General features: G+C 47.1%; 1 protein-coding gene and 1 non-coding gene across 3 annotated transcripts in view; one reads left to right on the forward strand and one right to left on the reverse strand.

The window, feature by feature from the left end:
- Positions 1-3,401: 3,401 nt before the first annotated feature.
- The window catches only part of BSN (bassoon presynaptic cytomatrix protein), a 95,321-nt gene continuing 77,925 nt past the window's right edge, over positions 3,402-20,797 (forward strand). For both annotated transcript variants that reach the window (XM_043590397.1, XM_043590398.1), the window contains exon 1: positions 3,402-3,652. In XM_043590397.1, the coding sequence (XP_043446332.1) occupies positions 3,417-3,652 (236 nt within the window). In that variant the 5' untranslated portion in view covers positions 3,402-3,416. The remainder of the gene's footprint in view (positions 3,653-20,797) is intronic.
- TRNAN-AUU lies at positions 11,492-11,564 on the reverse strand. Its single transcript has one exon. It is a non-coding gene; the product is annotated as a tRNA-Asn (tRNA).

Genomic DNA, 20,797 nt, shown 5'->3' on the forward strand with positions numbered 1-20,797 from the left:
TTCCTGAGTTGCCTCTCTTTGGGAGGGGAGACAGGCCTCAGCAGCAGCAGCAGCAGCAGCAGCACAACAAAAAGAAGAGTGCAGAGCCAAGGGGGCTCTGTAGATAGGAACCAGCTCTCCCAGCCTCTCTGGAATAATCTGAAGCCTGCGATAGTTTGCCTTCTTCTTCATCCTCGGCAGCATCTTCATCTTTGGATCCTGAGCCTCCCTGTGGAGGTTGCCACACTAAAAGTAGCCACCTGGGGTGAAGTGGACCGTGTGTGGGGAAGCAGAGAAGCCCCAGAGTCTGCACTCTGCCCCTCTTTACCTTCCTGGGGCTCATCTGCATGTTGCCTTGCCTGTGGCCCAGCTGGCATCCAGGTGCCTCTCTTCATTCTCCCAAGATTTGCCTTCCCATGACTAAGCATCTCCGCAAATTCCAGTAGTGAGCTGGCTCTGACTGGGCCTTTCCCTACCTGGATGGATTTTTCGGATTCCCTTTTCCCTCTAGTCTTTCACAAGCATTTGAGAGCACAGGCTGAAGAAGAAAGTGGACGTGTATCCATCCATCAGTTCTGTTGTGGCATGAGAAATGACTGTTTTCCCATCTGTCCTTTCTCCAAAATTACTGCCATGTGTCACATGTCACAGTGAAGTGGGAAGAAGATACCTTTGGCAAGTGAAGTTTAGGGGGCTGGGAAATTTCTGCAGGGCCTCTAGGTACATCCTGTTCCAGGCTGGGAAGCAACTGGATCCAGGAAGGAATGGTACCAGACACACCACACAGCTGGTTTGCACAAACTGAGAGATTTGTTTGTTCACTAGTCATAAAGTTAAGCCTAGTGAATTTTCCTAGGTGAGTGTAGACAGCTCATCTATGACCCCTCCACCAGGAGAAAGTCTGGACCCAGTCTTAGCACCCTCCCTGTTACTTATTACATCAATAACCTAAATGTGGTGATACAAGTGCTACAGCCAAAGATCCCTCTGGGGTGCTTTTAAGCCTGGTGGCTGGCGAACCCCTTAGAAGTTCAGGTGAGGGAAATGCTCAGAGTTATATGGAGAACCCAGCCCAACCATTAGCCCCTGAGGCCCCACTGAAGCCCAGCGCAGGGGATAGGACAAGTCAGACAAAGTCCTTCTGTTGAGGAGCCCCTGCTCTAGGTCAAGGGGAAGAAAACAGCCCCTGAACAGTGAATTAAAATGGGAGACTGAATCAGAGGTCCAGACAACCAGAGGCCAGCACCATCCCACAGCCAGCAGGAGTCCCTGGGCTGAATGCCAGGGCTGGATGTGGACAGAACAGGCATGTTTCTGGGTATGCTTTTCAGAGGAAGTGGAACTGAGAGTTTGAATGCAAGGTAGGGGCACCGCTAACACACACTTCCAGGTCCTCCTGGGTCCACTGTACTGTGTCCTTTGTCACTAAGGCAGCAGAGACCCTAGAGGTCTGCTAACAGCTAGGAATCCACTCTGAGGAGAGCAACTCCCTAGGCCTGCTGGCTGAGTAGGGCTAATTACCCCCACTGGAACCAGGGGCATGTTGATTTAAATCTGGAAAGCCATAGCTCCTTTGGCTTCTACAAAAATAGAAAACAAACATCCTTCTTTCCCCCACTTCCAAGTAGCCCAAACCACACTGATTGGTGTCTGTGAAGCCAGAAGAGCCTGGGTTGAGCCAAGGTGAGGTCACTGGCTTGCCCATAGTGCTTGTGTTCGTGTTCTTCCCCAGGAGAGAAGGTATGGCATAAAACCCCCAAATCCTGGACCACCCACCACCGAGACAACTAATAATAAAGTTGGTTATGTGTATGCCAATCACTTGACTTTGTGTTTTAACTACATCAGCCACTTCACCCTCACAATCCCTGTGTGAGAGGCTAATATTATCATGACTTTGCAGGCTAGGAAATGGAAGGTTGGCAAGCCTAAGTTAGTTGTCTAAGTCCTACCTGGGAGGTGGCAGAGCTGAGATGAGGATTCTTGGGGAGCCTAGATGTGCACACATAGTCATCAGACACTCATAAAGATGAATCAACCCAGGAGGAAACACAGTAAGGGCCATGATAACACAGGCAGAGAGGCCCTCATCATTCCAGGCAGTCAGTGTCAGGCAGTTGGGGAGTCCAGGCTTCATGGAAGTTCCATCCTAAGGCCTGGGAAGAGCAACTAAGAGTGCATGGGGAAGGTCTGGCCAAGGTCTGTCCATCTGCCTGGCTATCAGTGTTCACTGGGATCCTCAGATTACTCCAGGTGAGGTTAGAACTGCTGATATCCCATGTGACATATTCCTCACCATTAGAATTAAATGGGTTCTTCTACACAGTCATGATTTATGGAGCCAGGAATAGTTTGGAATTTAGTCTGCATCTTCTAGGAAATATTCACCCTTGGGAAAGCAAAGGTTTGTGTGAGAAGCCATGAGGCAGAGCATCCTGAGTAGCATGCAAATACTGAAATCTGTAAAAGTGAGGTAACAGAAAAGTAATTTGGTGAGCTCTCAGATTAATGCAGAAGCAGACTGCAGCCTCTCATCTAGACAGTCTCGGGAGCCACAGCTCAAGGTCTCTGAGAAATATCAATTCCTCTTTCCCATCCTCAAGGTCACTGTCCCAGGGCCTACCGAGGAGGCCTTCCATCTGGCTTTAGGCCAGTCCTGACACACCCTCCACCTTTCCCAGAGATACTTCCTGAGACTCCTGTCCCATGGGACCAGGCCCTCAGCTTGAATTCCAAATAGTTCCCATCGCCATCTGGATAAAGTCTCCACTCCCCCAGCTGGCCTTCGGGACCCTCACCATCCAGCTCCATCGCCGACCATCCTGTCTCTGTCCTTCCATGACCTCTGAACATCCTCATTCACTTGTCTAACTCCTAAACATTCTCTGAGGCCACACTCTGTGGCCCGTCTCTGAGGCCTGTCCCCACGAAGCCGGCTGGCTGGCTGGTAAACGAGGTTACCCAAAGGAGAGCCTCTACTTCCAAGTTTCCCGGGACAGGAAGTGCCCCTGGCACGAGGGCAGGGCACGGCGTGACGCCCTCAGGGCCGCTTCTTGTGGCAGGTGCCCCTCCATCCTGGTTCAGTGTGGGACGCTACCGCCAACCCCCGCTAGGCTCCAGGTAGCACACGCTGGCTGTGTCGGCTTCGGAGGGCGCATGCGCTGGCGCGGTGGCTGTTTCCCGGCGACCCCGCCGCCGGCTTGTGGACACGCGTCCTCGCAGCCTGGCTGGATCGCGCGCGCGCGCTCGGGAGGCGGGGGGTTGGGGGGAGGCGTGTGCAGGGAAGGGGAGCGCGGGCCGCGCATGCGCATGCGCAGCGGTAAGCGGCGGCGCGAGCCGAGCTGGGAGATGGCGGCGGCGGCGGCGCCGAGCGTGTGAGCAGCCGCCCGGGAGCCGCCGGCCCGGGCCCAGCACGACCCCGACCCCGCCCGCCCGCCATGGGCAACGAGGCCAGCCTGGAGGGCGGCGCTGGCGACGGGCCACTGCCGCCCGGAGGCCCGGGCCCCGGCCCCGGCCCCGGCCCCGGCCCCGGCCCCGGCGCAGGGAAGCCGCCTTCAGCACCTGCTGGCGGCGGACAGCTCCCCGCTGCTGGCGCGGCGAGGGCGACCTCAGGACCACCGGGCCCAAGTCCTGGCCCAGGCCCCGGCCCGGGCCCTGGCCCAGGTCCCGGAAGGTAAGCGCGCGTCGCGGCGCCCGGAGTGGTGGTGGTGGTGGGGGGGGGGGGGTAGCTGCAGCTTGAGTTCGGGGCCGGAGCCCGCGACCCCTCGATGTAGTCTGGACAGCGAGGTTCGGACGTTCGGCCACACTTTGAACCCAGTCAGATTGTTGTGAGTCTGGTGGTCGCGGGAAGTGGCCCTCCTTTTCAATCCGCCCTGCCTTGGTAAGGCAGGATGGTGAGTGAGCGCAGGGTCAGTCGGGGCCTGCAGACCATGACTCCGTCACGAACCCCAAATTTGCTTCCCCCCAACGCTGGGCTCAGGAGGGGCTTATGTAACCTCAGCCTAGTCCCTCTGCACTGGCGAGCAGTGGGATGGAAAACGTCCTCCTTGTCTGCTGGTGTCTGCATGTGTCCATTGTGTTGGGCCAAGGAAAGAGCACAATGGGAGTGGCTGTCAGGGAAGATAAGTGTCACTGCCAGAAACAGAGAGATAAGGAAATAGTTGAACCATGAACTTGGTCATGCGCTTTTCTCAGGCATTTAGTCACCATAATCACCTTTGGAGGAAGGAAAAATGCCACCAGACACCAAAAAGTACTTATTTAGGCTCAAAATACAAACAGGGTCATGTGCTTTCACCAAGGTTTAGTGAAACACTCTGGGGTGAGGCAAAAATGCTATTGAATCATCTATCACCAAATATGTTCCTGTTGCCTTATGATTTCCATTACCACCTCAAAACCAGGGAAAAACGGAAACCCACATAGAATGCTTTCAACAGAACATATCTGATCAAATACTGTGAAACCAGCTTGTTTAAAATGTATGTCAACTGAAGTCCTACAAAAACACTCAAGTGGTAGTGAATGCAGTGGAAGGGAATGCCAATATATGATAGATTGATTAGTAGACTGAAAACTGAGGAAAGATACAAAGAGACAACAGGATAAAATGGAAGGCATTATCTTTCCACCAAATGGGACTAGGGAGTAGAAAAACCTGGGGTAGGGGGTGGGGGGTGCCGTGCTTCTGGCTCCATGAGAGTCTGCTGATAATTTTGCCTTGGCTTTTCTGTGTGGGAACACATAAACTGTGAGGGAGCATAATTTTTTATTCTTTGGCTGCCCAGCTGTGCCTCTCATGTGTTTATTTCCTCAGAAGTCATTTCTTAGACAACTAATCGTAATGAAAGTCTCTTAATAGCCTGAAACCTGACACAGACAGGCCAGCCTGTGAGCACCCCCTTTAAAGGGGAAATTTGCCCATTTTACATTAGCTATTACAGTAATGCAGTTGGTTAGCATACGGTTCTTAGCACTGCAAATACTGTCCATTTTGCTGCGTGTTGAGCTGCTGTTTGAGTTTTAGCTTGAGGGAGCCTCACCCAGGCTATAGAGCTCTCTGTCCAAGGGAAGGCGTCTCCAGATGAATGGAAAAACACCTTGTTATTGGTAGTTCTCTGTATGGGGAATTTGACGTTTCTCTTCTGGTAACCAAACAGGATGCTCTGTTTATAGTTTATCTGATGTTGCAGAGCCAAGCATATGAGATTTTGGAAAGATCTGGGCAGCTCAGAAGGACAGGAAGGAGGCTGGTGTCTACTCCTCTAATTCCTTTCATTTCTACCCCATCTGTGCATTCTGGGGAACCATGGGCTCCTGCTCCATTTAGCAGTCACATAATATTGCTCCTGGCTGTGGGCAAGATTCACACATGGGCCTGTGGTGCTAAGGTCCTATGGCTGTCAAGCTCAGGGCAAGCTGGCTACTTGTCACCAAAGCTCAGGTGACCAAAGCCCCTTAGGAGACAGGATATACTGCTCCAGCTGATATTCAGCTTGTTACAGAATCTGAGATGAGTGGCGCCTCCATGGTATGTCTCTCCTTCAGCATTAGAATGGCTTCTACTTCTCACTAGAGCGTCTCAGGTACCTGATGCCAAATTTAGCATGTTCTGTTCAGAGATGCTGATGAATAGATTGGCCCATTGATGAAGAAAAAGCCCCGTGGCATAGGCTTTTGGGCATTCAGGAAAGAGCAGCGGCACAGTTTCAAGCAAGCTTGTGAATTTGAGGGGTGGAAAGCTTCATAGAGGTAGGTGGAGGGTCACATAAGGGGGAAATCATTTTGCTAACCCCACAGGGGAATGGAACTGAGGTTCTGGGGGAGTTGATTCCTGGCTCTTTCCTGTTGCGTTATCACCCCTTACTACCCCAGAATTAGTCTTTTCATCCTCAAACTGAGCTGACTTGGGCGCTGTGAGGGCACAGTTCCACCAATTATGATGGAAGAGCCTGACTTGAATGCTGTAAGTAGCAGCACCACCACACCCACAGTGCTGCCTCTTAGCCCATTTCGATGATATGGCATTTTGGGCATCGGATAGTTCCTCAAGGCCAGGGGCTCTCTGTTTCTGGTCTCAGGGTCACATGTACAGTTATATAGCTTGTGCCTTTCTCAAGAAGTGCCAAATCAGGGAAGGCTGAATTCTGTCTCAAACTCTGCTCTCTGAGCTGTATGCCCTGGTGTGGGCTGCATCCTCCTAGAGAAAAAGACACTTATCACTCATTCATTCATTCACTTATTTTTATGCCTGTTGTACAGTGAAGTGCTCAGATTGATGGGATTTAACATATATATATATACATATACATATATATATATATATATATATATATATATATATATACCCATGACACCACCAGTTCAAGATGAAACTTTACCAATACCCTCAGAAAGCATCTTTTATTTTTTTATTAAAAAAAAATTTTTTTTTTAACGTTTATTTATTTTTGAGAGAGAGAGACAGAGCATGAATGGGGGAGGGTCAGAGAGAGGGAGACACAGAATCTGAAACAGGCTCCAGGCTCTGAGCTGTCAGCACAGAGCCTGACGCGGGACTCGAACTCATGGACTGCAAGATCATGACCTGAGCCGAAGTCGGCCGCTTAACCGACTGAGCCACCCAGGCGCCCCCAGAAAGCATCTTTTAAAAAAATTGCACAAAGGAGCCACATAAACCAGTGGCAACCTGTGTAATCTATACCAGCCCTGTGGACTTTACATGTTCTGACATTTGCAAATTGATCTTCACTCAATACAGCCAAGGTGTATTTACTAGTATCAAGAGCAAGCACTGTTCTGGGCTTTGTGGAGGGTCTGGAAGGATATACGATGCTCCTCTGTCCTCTAGCACCTCACAGTCTGGTTGGTCAGACAGCTCTCGAAGAGCCAAATCATGGAGTCTCAGTCTGAGCAGCTCAGACTGAGAAGGCTCGGTGTCCGAGCAGCTCAGTGTCTGAGAAATGCCAAATAGACAGTGTTTATAGAAGGGTTGTCAAGTGAGAAGAGTGGAGAGGCAGAGCCAAGTCTCAAAGGAGAAATCTAAGGCATGCTGGAAAAATGGTGGGGTTATGAGAGATGGAGAGAAGGAGACAGCACGAGGAGTGTGGTCTACATAGGCTGGAACAGTGAGAATGGGGCCAAGGGCAGGAGTGTGGAGGAGAGCTGGGGTAAACCAGGTGAGGCCCTTTTCTCTCATTACCCGTCAAAATCCATGATCAATGCCCAGGTTGCCTCTCACTCACTTCCAGCTCAAATATTGTAGAGACATCTTTAGTCAAAGGCAGCTGGCACACAGAACTTGCCCGTGGGCTGGAAGGTGAGTGAGGCTGCTCTGAGAACCACATCCTGAATTCCTTTCTCAAAATGGGTTTGTCATAATTCTATCTCAATAAGAAAATAAAAATAAAAAGTTTGTCAGGTACAGTATATCTGGTCTGGGATTAACCAGACTTGTTATACTATATCAGCTAACAGTGAGTCTCTAGTAAAATCTGGGACTAATTTGTAAGGATGAAATGAAAGGATATAATTGCCAGGTTTAGAAATAATGGCCCTTTGTCATTTAGAGATCACCTTTGGCCCCAGGGCTGGATTCTCATGGAGGCATGCCATGGAGATTATACTAAAGTGACCTAACATCTGAATGGTGATGATGTCAAAATTTCACCCAAAGGGGCAACCATTTTTCATCTTTTGCCAGGGAGAAAGGAGCATCTTTGAAAATATAGCTTTTCCCAGCATTAGTAAGACAAATAAATTGCTGCTAAAAAAAAAAAAGTTGGGGAAGAAAGGCCATCTGTTTTCTTTTTAACTTTTTATTATGGAAAATTTCAAATCTACATAAAAGTTGAGAGAATAAGCTAATGAACTCTCATGTTCCCGTTGCCCAGCCACAGTTATCACCAACTCATGGCTAGTCAAGTTTGTATCTTCTTCACCTGCCATCCCCCATGGAGGCCATTTCCAGACATCTTAATATTTCATCTTCTATGTTTCAGTGTCTATTTCTAAGAAATAAGGGCTTTGTGTGAACATTACCACAACACCATGATTGCATCCAAACAGGGTAACAACTTCTTCTTTTTTTTGAATTTTAATATTTTTTAAATTTTTTAAAGTTTACTTATTTTGAGAGAGAGAGAGAGAGAGAGAGAGAGAGAGAGAGAGAGAGAGAGAGAATCCCCAGCAGGCTCTGCACTGTTAGCACAAAGCCTGACATGGGGCCTGAACCCACGAATCATGAGCTCTTGACTCAAGTCAAAGTCAAGAGTCAGGCACTTAACCGACTAAGCCACCCAGGCGCCCCTGAATTTTAATTTTTTTAAAGTAATCTCTGCACCCTTTGTGGGGCTTTAACTCATGACCCCCAGATCAAGAGATATATGCTTTACCAACTGAGCCAGTCAGATGCCCAATAACAGTCCCTTCTTAATCTCAGCAAATATCCAGTCAGGGTTCAGGTTTTCTGATTATCTTATGAATTTATTTTTCCAGTTGGTTTGTTTGAATTGTGATCTAAATAGGGTCTACACATTGCATTTGTTTGATACATTTCTTGAGTTTCTTTAAATCTGTAGATGCCATTTTCTTTTTTCCCCCTTGCAGTTTATGATTGGAGAACTGTCATTTGTCCTCTGTTTCTCACATTCTGGGTTATGCTGATTGTGTCTCTGTGGTGTCATTTGAGATATTCCTCTGTCCCATATTTTTACTGTAAGCTGGGATTGTATCTAGAAGCCATTCAGATTCTAATTTCATTCTTTTGGCCAAGAAATTCTAGCTTTTTAATTTTATTTTTACTTAATTTTATTTTATTTGAGAAAGAGAGGGAGAGAGAGGGAGAGAGGGAGAGAGAGACAGCACAAGTCAGGGAGAGGGGCATAGGGAGAGGAAGAGAGTATCTTAAGCAGGCTCCATGCTCAGCTCTGAGCCTGATGCACGGCTCAGTCCCTCAATCCTGGGATCATGACCTGAGCTGAAATCAAGAGTCAGATGTTCAACTGACTGAGCCTCCCAGGCATCAAGAAATTCTAGCTTTCAAAAAAAATTTTTTAACGTTTTTTATTTGTTTTTGAGAGACAGAGACAGAGTGTGAGCAGGGGAGGGGCAGAGAGAGATGGAGACAGAATCTGAAGCAGGCTCCAGGCTCTGAGCTGTCAGCACAGAGACCAACATGGGGCTTGAACCCACAAACCATGAGATCATGACCTGAGTTGAAGTTGGACACTTAACTTACTGAGCCACCCAGGTGCCCCTAGCTTTTTAACAAAGAGTTTGTTGAGGTCTTTAGACATGAAGGGTCTAGAGCCAGACCTTGGACTAGTTTGGGAGCCAAAGAATGATGCAATGGGTCACTTTTCTGTTCTTTTTTTCTAAAGTTCTCCTTTCTCTTAGTAAGTTTGGTTCTGAGTTTAAGAAGGCAAAGCTTTCAGAGCCTGTGGGTCATGCCTTTACACCCAGCTATGGGGAGCCTTCACTGTATATTTAAGTAGTAGGCTGCTAGGATATAGGGTTTGGGGCTTCAATAAACCCTCTCTCTTCTCAGAGGTCCTGCATGTCTCAATAGTGCCCTTTCTTCCCATTAGTGATGGAAGTGGGGAGAGACAGGCCCTTCCATTGTGGGCTATTTGAGGGGAAATCTGTTCCTGGAAGCTGTAGCCCATGTGCAGCAGGCTGGGGCTGACTGGGGAGGTAGGTTGGCAAAACTGTCACAACGGTTATAACTACTCGTACTGGATGTCTGCTTCACCATGGACATTCTGCTCAGTGTTTTGCACACACCTGTTCCTCACTCCACTTGCCTGGCCATTCAGCTCCTGTAGGCCCTGTCTGTCCAGGTCTTACTCATCCTTCCTGCCTGGGGACTTACTTTTTACAATGGTGAAAAGGTAGCTGAGACCTGCATGCCTACAGCAAGGGCCAAGTGTCACTTTAGGACTTGAGGCCCTCCTGGTGAGCTGGGACAGTCTAGCCATATGGGGACTCCTGCCTGGGCCTCTCAGTTGGTGCCAGGGGTATGTCACACTGGCATTGATATTTCATTGCTTGCTTAGGCTCCTTTCCAGCCTTGAGGACCCTCTCCTTCTCCAGTCACCAGCGTAGTGGTGGAAGCTGGTCATAGCTGGGGAATGACTTGGAACCATGGCCTCTGGGGTTGCACCTGTGGTAGGGTAGATGGAATTCTGGTGTCCCACTCTCTGTGGTTCTCTTCCTGCAGATGGGGCCTCTGGTGGGTGTCTCTTGCCCCGTGGCATGCCCTCAGCTCATAAGTCATATACATTAGGTTCTGGTCATCTGTGCCTGTGGGATGGAACTGGTAAGCGTGCACCCTGATTCATCTGTGCTGTACTTTGAGCTCCAGGCTGGTCACAGCCCTGCTCTGATCTCCCCATCTGTTCTTTGCTCTTATGGGCATCTAGGCTTCTTAAGAGAGCTTTGCTTTAGAAGAGACCCCTTACCTGGTACCCCCACTTCTTTCTAGCAAGAAGGTCACATGGAGGCATATTAGGAGCCTCTAGAGAACTCTAGGTCACCCTGGGATCAAATCCAGAACTGTTTGGGCAGGCTGGCTGCCCCTGAAGTGTGTGGGGCTGCTGTTAGGGCCCAAGGTGAATTTTCCCTGAGGGGAAGTAGAAAGGTTAGCTTCTGCGTCTTGGCCCCAACCATTGAGGAGATCAAAAGCCTCAGCAGCATCTCAGACAAGGATCACCCAGAGGTGATTTCCAGGACCCAGTCCAGTGGACTGCCCCTGGACCCAGAGTTGCTCTCCAGTGCCATTGGCTCAGGGAGGGAGCTATCCTTTCCCAGGATGCTGGAAGAATCAGTAAGACATTTGGGTGCTTTGGAAGAAAAGGGGGTAAGAAAATTCCCTGATAGTCACACCTGTAAATTTGACACATTTGTAATGTATCAGGTAGGTAATATGGGTTGTCTGCCTTTTTTGTATATGGGGGTAGTTGTGAGAGTTTCTACAATTAAGTTCTACTTAGCAATAGGAGGGTTTTATTTATTTATTTATTTATTTATTTATTTATTTATTTTCAGAGAGAGAGGGAGCAAGTGCAAGCAAGGAAGAGGCAGAGGGGGAGGGAGAGAGAGACTCTTAAGCAGGCTCCACACTCAGTGAGAAGGTGGACGCAGGGCTCGATCTCATGACCGGGAGATCATGACCTGAGTGGAAATCAAGAGTTGGACGCTTAACCAACTGAGCCACCCAGGCACCCCAGTAATAGGAGGATTTTAAAGTGAGAAATGTGGGGTGCCTGGGTGGCTCAGTCAGTTAAGTGTCCAACTTTGGCTTATGTCACAATCTCGCGGTTTGTGAGTTCAAGCCCCATGTCGGGCTCTGTGTTGACAGCTCAGAACCTGGAGCCTGCTTTGGATTCTGTGTCTCCCTCTCTCTCTCTCCCTCCCCCACTCATGCTCTGTCTCTCTCTCTCAAAAATAAATAAATAAACATTTAAAAATTTAACAAAAATAAAGTGAAAAAAATATTTTAAAGGAGACTTCACACCCGACATGGGGCTTGAACTCACGACCCTGAGATTAATAGTCTCATGTTCTACCAACTGAGCCAGCCAGGCCCCCCTTACAGTGAAATTTTATCCATGTATTCAGGAAACTGTTCACTGAATACCTACTAGATGCTTAGCCCTGGGTGAAATGTGAGGAACAAAGGAAGGAGCACGAAATGGGCTGTACCCTCAAGGAGCTTCCAATCTGGTGGGAGAGAAAGAGGCACTTGTTTCGATTTTTGCTCTGAACTTCCTTAAATTAGAGTTTGCTCCTGCTTTTTCTTTGTCTCACAGAGGTAAGATAAATGAGCGCATGATTAGAAGGGGTTGGATTATTTCATATTCTAAAATAGTAGAGCATATATTTGTATGGTATTTTACAGCTTACAAAACACATTCACAACATTAACTTATTCTGTTGGGAACTCCAGAGGCCTAATATGAGAGATTTAGAAGAACAGCCAGCTAGCTGACTTTAGCAAACTGAAATGCCATACACCAAGCACAGCTGGAGAACTGCATCACTTCCTTGCCTCCTGCTCCAAGAAGATGGAAAATTTAGCAAGAGGATGGGGAGGGCTTTGAGGATGAGAAGAGGATCAGGAAGTAGGACATTTGAACAAAGGACAGCACAGGGTGGGGTGGGGAATGAAGAATACTGGAAGCCTCCTGGGTAGGGGTCAGAAACTCAGGTTTTAATCAATCCTGACATTGCCCCAATCTGGCCATACATATAGTAGGTCCTCACTATTTCTCATCTGTAAAAGGAGAGATTTAACTAGATGTTCTCCAAGGTCCCCTCCATCTCTGACAGCTTATTTTTGTTAGATGAGTAAGAAGGAAGGGTGATGCTTCCTGCTGTTCCTCAGCCCCACTGTGGAGAGAAAATAGGTACATCATGCAGCCTTTAGGTTAATTAGAAGATATTTAAATGAAGAGGTTGGCTCTTCCTCCGTGCTCCAAAGATCTTTCAGGGTGGACAAGATGATCTCACAATCAAGCCTGGAGCCAGAAGAGGGACTGGCTGGTGCCTTGCACAGGAAGGGACTCTTGAAAAGCTACTGGCTTCCTTCTACTGGGTTGGCCGGCAAGTCAGCCAGGCTCCTACCTGGGCCTGCGGAGCCTGATGCAGGCTCCATGCTTCCAGCCATGCATGGCTGCTTGCCTCCTGAGTGTTGTTCCATCCATATCCCTCAGGTGCACTGGCACCTGGTTTGCCCCCTCCAGTGGGCAGTTGTATAGAGCCCTCCATTTGGAGGTGATGGACGTGGTGCTCTCTGCGGTTTCTCCTGCAGCTCGATAGGTTCTGTGGGCTCAGGCCAGGTCTCCACCAACATCAAGGTCTGACATGTGAGGCCACTTCCTTCAGGAGCATGGTTTAGCTTCAGCGGGTGTTGTGTTTGCTCTGCCCTCCTTTTATTTTGAGCATCTAATCCAACCTCTAGTGGATGCCAACATGTCTGCTTCCATGTTCTCTGAAGGCAGGAGCTCTGCCTTGGTGTGAACACCCAGTGATCAGTGGCCTCTGGTCCCTTCTAGGCAGATGACTCCATTGTTGGAAAGTTCTTTTGGTTTGTCTGAAATGGGCTTCCTTACACCTCCTGTCTCTTGGCCTGGCCCTGCCCTCTGGCACAGCCAGCTTATCTGCTCGCAGGTTTAGGAGGAGCTCACTATGCTCTCATCTTCTCAACTCTGAGGTTCTTCTCTATACTTGACTTCTCTAGCTCCTGTGCTGGGATGTGACTCTGGGACCCTTGCCGACCTGGGATGTGCTGCCCAAGGCTCTCAATATCTTGAAGACAGGGAGGTTCAGAAAACAGGACCCAGGGCTCAGTATGTCACATGGACTGAGTGACACCATCTGAAGGATGACTAGCCTTCACTTGCCAGCCTAAGAACACCATCATCCACCTTCCTGAGTGCTCTCTGGCACTACACCCCACACTTGGTCCAGCCTCATGCTGGGCATCTCAGCATGAAGGCTGGGTTCCCTCCATCTTGGGCTTGTGCAACTTGAGTGTGAATCTGTGGGGGCCTGCATGGGTCCCTGCTATGTCTTCTTTCACTGTACTTGGAGATCCCTTCCAACCTAGTGAGACCCTTTGGATCCTGACTCTGTCTCCTGAAATAAGGGTAATAACTAAGACAGTGTACTTGTTTTAGGAATGTTGCTGGAAGAACTTCTCCCCTTTTATGGCCCTGTGAGCCCACTTTCCAAATCCCTGTATCTAACTTTGAGTGGCCAGTGTTAAGCCCTCCAGGCCAAAACCTTGCCAGCTCTGGTTTGAGGTGGTGTCAGCTGAAGGTAGTGGTAGAGCTGGGTTGGACTGGAGAGGCAACCACCCCTTGCACTCTAGCCATGGAATCCTCTGTGCACTGCAGAGGAAACTGTTTTGCGGGCCTGTTCTTCTCTGGTCAGCCATGTCATTCTGGCCTCTTTTTGGGGTACACTGGCCTTTGGCTCTTTAGGGTAGATGTCCTTAGGAACAGTAAACACTCTGCAAATGAAAATTGTAAACACATGTAAAAGGAGAAAAGATGGTATGTATGGCGAACCTCTTCCTGTAAACCCATCACCCAACTTCAACCATGATCAGTGTTTTGCTATCTTGTTTCATCTATATTTCTCCAGCTTTCTTTTTTTAGACTGGATTATTTTCTTTCTTTCTTTCTTTCTTTCTTTCTTTCTTTCTTTCTTTCTTTCTTTCTTTCTTTCTTTCTTTTTTCCTTCCTTCCTTCCTTCCTTCCTTCCTTCCTTCCTTCCTCCCTCTCCCTCCCTTGTTCCCTCTCTTCCTTCCTTCCCTCACTTTATTCCCTTCCTTCCTTCCTTTTTCATTTATTTAAATCCAAGTTAGTTAACATATAGTGTAATATTGGTTTCAGGAACAGAATATAGTGATTCATTACTTGCATGTAACACCCAGTGCTCATCCCAGCAAGTGCCCTCCTTAATGCCCATCACCCATTTAGCCCATCCCCCTACCCACCTCCCTCCAGCAACCCTCAGTTTGTTCTGTTTTAAGTCTTTCTTATGGTTTGCCTCCCTTTCTGTTTTTATCTTATTTTTCCTTCCCTTCTCCTGTGTTCATCTGTTTTGTTTCTTAAATTCCACACAAGTGAAATCATATATTTGTCTTTCTCTGACTGACTTATTTCACTTAGCATAATAGACTGTAATTCCATCCATGTTGTTACAAATGGCAAGATTTCATTCTTTTTGATTGCTGAGTAATAGTCCATTGTATGTATATACCACATCTTCTTTATCCATTCATCAGTCAATGGACATTTGGGCTCTTTCCATTATTTGGCTATTGTTGATAGTGTTGCTATAAACATTGAGGTGCAGGTGCCCCTTCAAATCAGCATTTTCGTATCCATTTTTTTTTTTTGAGAGAGAGTTTATTTTTGAGAGAGAGGAAGAGAAACAGAGCGTGAGCAGGGCAGGAGCAGAGAGAGAGAGGTAGACACAGAATCTGAAGCAGGCTCCAGGCTCCGAGCTGTCAGCACAGAGCCCGATGCAGGGCTCGAACTCACGAATCGTGAGATCATGACCTGAGCCAAAGTCAGCTACTTAACTGACTGAGGCACCCAGATGCCCCTCTTTAATTAAACAAAAATTTTTTAATGTTTATTTATTTATTTATTTATTTTTAATTTTTTTTTCAATGTTTATTTATTTTTGGGACAGAGAGAGACAGAGCATGAACGGGGGAGGGGCAGAGAGAGAGGGAGACACAGAATCGGAAACAGGCTCCAGGCTCTGAGCCATCAGCCCAGAGCCTGACGCGGGGCTCGAACTCCCGGACCGCGAGATCGTGACCTGGCTGAAGTCAGATGCTTAACCGACTGCGCCACCCAGGTGCCCCAATGTTTATTTATTTTTGAGGGACAGAGACAGAGAGAGACAGAGCATGAACAGGAGAGGGGCAGAGAGAGAGGGAGACACATCATCTATCAGCCCAGAGCCCGAAGCAGGACTAAAACTCATGAACTGTGAGATTATGACCTGAGATGAAATTGGACAATTAACCAACTGAGCCATCCAGACACCCCAACATTTTTGTATCCTTTAGGTAAATACTTAATAGTGCAGTTTCTGGGTTGTAGGGTAGTTCTATTTTTAATTAAAAAATTTTTTTAAATATTTACTTATTTTTGAAAGTGAGAGACAGAATGAATGGGGGAGGGACAAAGAAGGAGGGAGACGCAGAATCTGAAGCGGGCTCCAGACTCCAAGCTGTCAGCACAGAGCCCGACGTGGGGCTTGAACTGTGAGATCATGACCTGAGCTGAAGTCAAGAGTCAGACACTTAACCGACTGAGCCACCCAGGTGCCCCTCTATTTTTGATTTTTTGAAGAACCTCCATAATTTTCCAGGGTGGCTGCAGCAATTTGTATTCCTACCAACAGTGCAAAAGTGTTCCCTTTTCTAGACTGGAGTATTTTCTTTTTTCTTTTTTTAATGTTTTTATTTATATTTGAGAGAGAGTGAGAAAGAAAGTGCACGTGTGCACACAAGAGAGCTGGGGAGGGGCAGAGAGAGAAAATCTGAAGCAGGCCTTGCATTGACGACAGAGAGCCTGATACAGGGCTCAAACTCAGGAACCATGAGATCATTTCCTGAGCCAAAGTTGGATGCTTAACAGACTGAGCCATCTAGGCACCCCTGGAGTATTTTCAATCAAAATACAATATCATTTCACTCATAAATACTTTAGGATGTACCTCTAGTTAAGAGCTGTTTTTATTTTAATCCAATGACATTATCACAGCCAACAAAGTTGAGTATAATTTCTTATATAACTTAATACTGAATCCATGTTCAATTTTACTTGAGTATCTCAAAAATGGCTTTTTAGGGTTGTTTTGTTCAAATCAAGATCCAAACAAACATTGCATATATATAGAATATTATACATATACATACACACATGTATATGTAATGTATATATGTATATTGGTTTCAAAATAATAATATATATATTTTAACTAACAATAATACTAGTGAATGTAATTTAAGATTTCCTTGTGGTTTTGTTTGTCCTTAGTTTATTTCTTTCCAGGGATGTGTAGTCCAAATTCTGTGTTTTAGAGTTAGTAGAAATAACTCTTCTCAGTGAGGTTATGCCATTAAGAAGATATGCAGTTAAGCTCTTTTTTTCCAGTTTGTGTTCAATTTGTAAGGGTTGCTTTTTGATCACTTATCTGTTGCTATGATCATACTGCACAGTAAATCAGCCAACACTCAGTGGCTTCAAACAGCAATTTTTTATTCTCACTCGTGCATCTGCATGCTGGCTAGAATTCACTGATCTAGGCTGGGCTCTGGGCTGCAGTTGAGTCCAGGTCTGCTCCACATTTTCTTCCTGTGGTGATGACAGACATGCAAGAGGGCATGCCTAACCACACACACACACACACACACACACACACACACACACATGCACACACACACACTTCAGACCTCTGCTTAAAATGACACACCTGCTAATATTACTTTAGTCAAAGCAACTTATTCTTTTTAAGTGTTCTTTATTTATTTTGAGAGAGAGAGAGAGAGAGAGCGCGAGCATGAGCAGGGGATAGGCAGAAAGAGAAAGAGAGAGAGAGAGAATCCCAAGTAGGCTCTGCACTGACAGAGTGGGGCTTGAACCCAGGAACCATGCGATAATGACTTGAGGCAAAACCAAGAGTTGACTGAGCCATCCACGTGCCCCCACAGCAATTCATATTTAAGCCCAGAGTTAAGGGATAGTCTTGCAGTTACTATGACTATATAAGAAATTACCCTAAAGCTTAGTGGCATCAAACCACCACTATTGCGTTCGTAGACTCTATAGGTCAGGAACTCAGGCAGGGTGCATAGGATGGCTTATTTCTGCTCTACAGTGTCTGGAGCTTCAGCTAAGAAGACTCAAAGGCTGGGGGAATGGAATCATCTGAATTGTCTTCCTCACTTACAGTCTTACAGTTGATTCTTGCTAGTAGCTGGGAGCCTCAGTGCTTCTCCACATGGGCTAGTTTCAGTTTCCTCTCAACATGGTTTCTGGGTTTCAGGGTTGTCCTAAGAGAAAGAGAGAGAGAGAGAGAGAGGAAACCAACTGGAGGATGTACTGCCTTTTATGATTAGTCTCAAGAGACATTTATTGTTATTTTTGCCACATTCTATTCATTGAGATGGTTCTAAAGTCCTATCCGATTTTTAAAAAAAGTTTTTGATGTTTATTCATTTTTGAGAGAGAGAGACACAAAGTGTGAGCAGGGGAGGGGCAGAGAGAGAGGGAGACTCAGAATCCAAAGAAGGCTCCAGGCTCTGAGCTGTCAGCACAGAGCCTGATGTGGGGCCTGAACCTACGAGTCGTGAGATCATGTCCTGAGCCGAAGTCGGATGCCCAACCGACTGAGCCACCCAGACGCCCCAAGTCCTATCCAATTTTGAGAGGAGGAGATATCGGCTCCAGCTCTTGACTGGGAATTTCCAGTTTCTTTTTTTTTTTTTTTTTTTTTTTTTAAATTTTTTTTTTCAACATTTATTTATTTTTGGGACAGAGAGAGACAGAGCATGAACGGGGGAGGGGCAGAGAGAGAGGGAGACACAGTATCGGAAACAGGCTCCAGGCTCTGAGCCATCAGCCCAGAGCCCGACGCGGGGCTCGAACTCACGGACCGCGAGATCATGACCTGGCTGAAGTCGGAAGCTTAACCGACTGCGCCACCCAGGCGCCCCAAGGAATTTCCAGTTTCTAAAAGAGCTTGTGGGACTGGAAATCTTGTGAAGGCCATTTTTGGAAAATAGAGTCTGTCACATTCTGGAAAAATATACTTCACCCTCAGTGGGCAGAATTGCAAAGTCACATGGCAAAGAGCAGAAATCGGCTGAGAACAACAGTGCCATCTACCATATTTTTTTTCTAATTTAATTTTTTTTAATTGTGTAAAACTTTCATGTGATTTCAAATAAACCAAATGTACCTAGAAACCGAATGTATCTAGTTCTATCTTGTTCTTTTCCACCTTGTTTTCTTCCTTCTCTGATAAGAATTCACCTTTATCAGTTATTTTTCCATTGTTCCCTTTTGAAAATATAAGGAAAATACACACTTATTTACCTCTCTCTCTCTCTCTCTCTATATATATATATATGTGTGTGTGTGTGTGTGTGTGTGTATGTATATATATATATATATATATATATATATATATAGTAGCAAACTCTGAACCCAGTTCTGAAAATTTTTTTTCCACATAATGTATTCTGAAGATCACCCTGTAGCAGAATGGAGAAATCTTCCTGATTGCTTTTTTTTTCTTTTGCATCTGCACAGTGCTCTATCACGTGAGTGTGCCATAGCTGATATATGGATATTGGCCTGTGGCCAGACTTTGCTCTTACAAGTAGCACCACATTGAGGGACCTGGTGTATGTGTCATTTTGTATTTTTACTGGTGTATCTGTGGAGTAATGTATCCATGGGATGATTTCCCGGTGTATCTTATGGGATATTTTGTATTTTTCCCAGGGTATCTCTGGGTTAGTTTCCTATGAGATGCTGAAACAAGATGGTAAATGCACATTTTGCTATGTATGCCAAACCTGAGGGGGAAGGGTAGAGGTGGGGTGCTAGTGAGGGGCTTGGACAGTGTTCAGGTATGAGAGGATGGTCACTGGACCAGGATGGGAGGGGGTGGCAGGGAGTAAGGAGAGGGAGAAAGAGCTAAAAAGTGCTCAACTTCTGAATATATGCTGAATGTAGAGCCAGAGGCATGCTGAACGGCTGGGTTTGACAAGTTAGAGAAAGAGGAGTCAGGAAGACCCCTGAGTTCTGGCCTGAGCATGTGGTGTACACTGGGGACAACTGGATGGGGCCTAAGAGGAGGAGTTCATTCCTGGACAAGTTGTGTTTTAGAGACACCCAAATGAGATATTAGGTAGGCAGCTGAATATTCAAGTCTGGGCTGGGAAAATAAAGTAGCACCTCACGTGCAAATGCATTAATATTAATGCCACTGGTTTCTACAAGTACGCTGAGAAAGAGATAAGGAGGAGGAAAAAATTGAGGCAATTCCGGGGTTACAAGAGGGCAAGTCAAGTACATTGAATTTAACAAATTTTTATCAAATGAAATGCCGGAAATGAGAGCCCTCAACATGAGGCCTGGTATTAATTACCAACTGGTTGCCCGGTCCCTGCCTGGCCCTGAAGATATAAAGGTGAACAGGTAGATTACCATCCCTATTTCCTACTACAGAGCATACTTGAATTAAGCTTGATTAAGGGTTTGGTCCCTGCCCTCTGGGAGCTCTGATTGAATATGGGGATGCCTGGGGGGCTCAGAGGAACCACGGTGGTCCATCTTTCTCATCTTCACATATAGCTGCTAAAACATACGGAATTTGGGCCTGAAACTGGAGAGTTCACTTGAAAGGGCTGGCCCATCCCAGAGGTTTTCAGCCCAGGGGTTTCAGCCCACACCACCAGAGCCATAGAAAACACCTGCTTGCAACGGAGTGTCATTTTGCCTCTTTTTTTTTTTTTTAATTTTTTTTTCAATGTTTATTTATTTTTGGGACAGAGAGAGACAGAGCATGAACAGGGGAGGGGCAGAGAGAGAGGGAGACACAGAATCAGAAACAGGCTCCAGGCTCTGAGCCATCAGCCCAGAGCCCGACGCGGGGCTCGAACTCACGGACCGCGAGATCGTGACCTGGCTGAAGTCGGACGCTTAGCCGACTGCGCCACCCAGGCGCCCCGTCATTTTGCCTCTTAAACCGCATTTGTGTTCATGAAACTCCAGGAATTTTGGGCAGTGGTGTGGGACAGGGTTCCCTTGGTAGATTTTGGGGATTGGGAAGAGGGCAGGAGGGAGGGAGCTTCAGGTCTCAGGCTGCTGGTCTTGAGTGGTGATCTGCCAGTGGGCACCCAGGGCAGAGACACCAGTGTGACTCTGGGATGTGTATTTATTTGGGCCCAGGGCTCTGGAGGCAGGCTGTGACACACAGAGCTGGCTCAGAAGCCAGTGGACTGGAGTAGGGCTTTCCCAGGGTCCAGGGGCCTTGCTTCCCTCGTGTACTGAAAGCAGTTTTACAAATGATAGTGCTTAGCGCTGACTGCCAGGGGCAGAGGGGTTTCCTGCCAGGATGCTTTTGGGCCTGTGATGCAGGCCGAGCCTATGGAAGAAGGGCAGCTTACTCTAGGTGCTCCCGACAGGCCAGGTCTGCCACACTGTCCCCTACTCTTCCCCTAACTCCCCTGCTTTGTCAGGGTATATAGTGGAGCCCACCCAAGGGTTCCTGCTCT

Source organism: Prionailurus bengalensis, chromosome A2 (assembly GCF_016509475.1).
Source record: "Prionailurus bengalensis isolate Pbe53 chromosome A2, Fcat_Pben_1.1_paternal_pri, whole genome shotgun sequence".
NCBI lineage: Eukaryota > Metazoa > Chordata > Mammalia > Carnivora > Felidae > Prionailurus > Prionailurus bengalensis.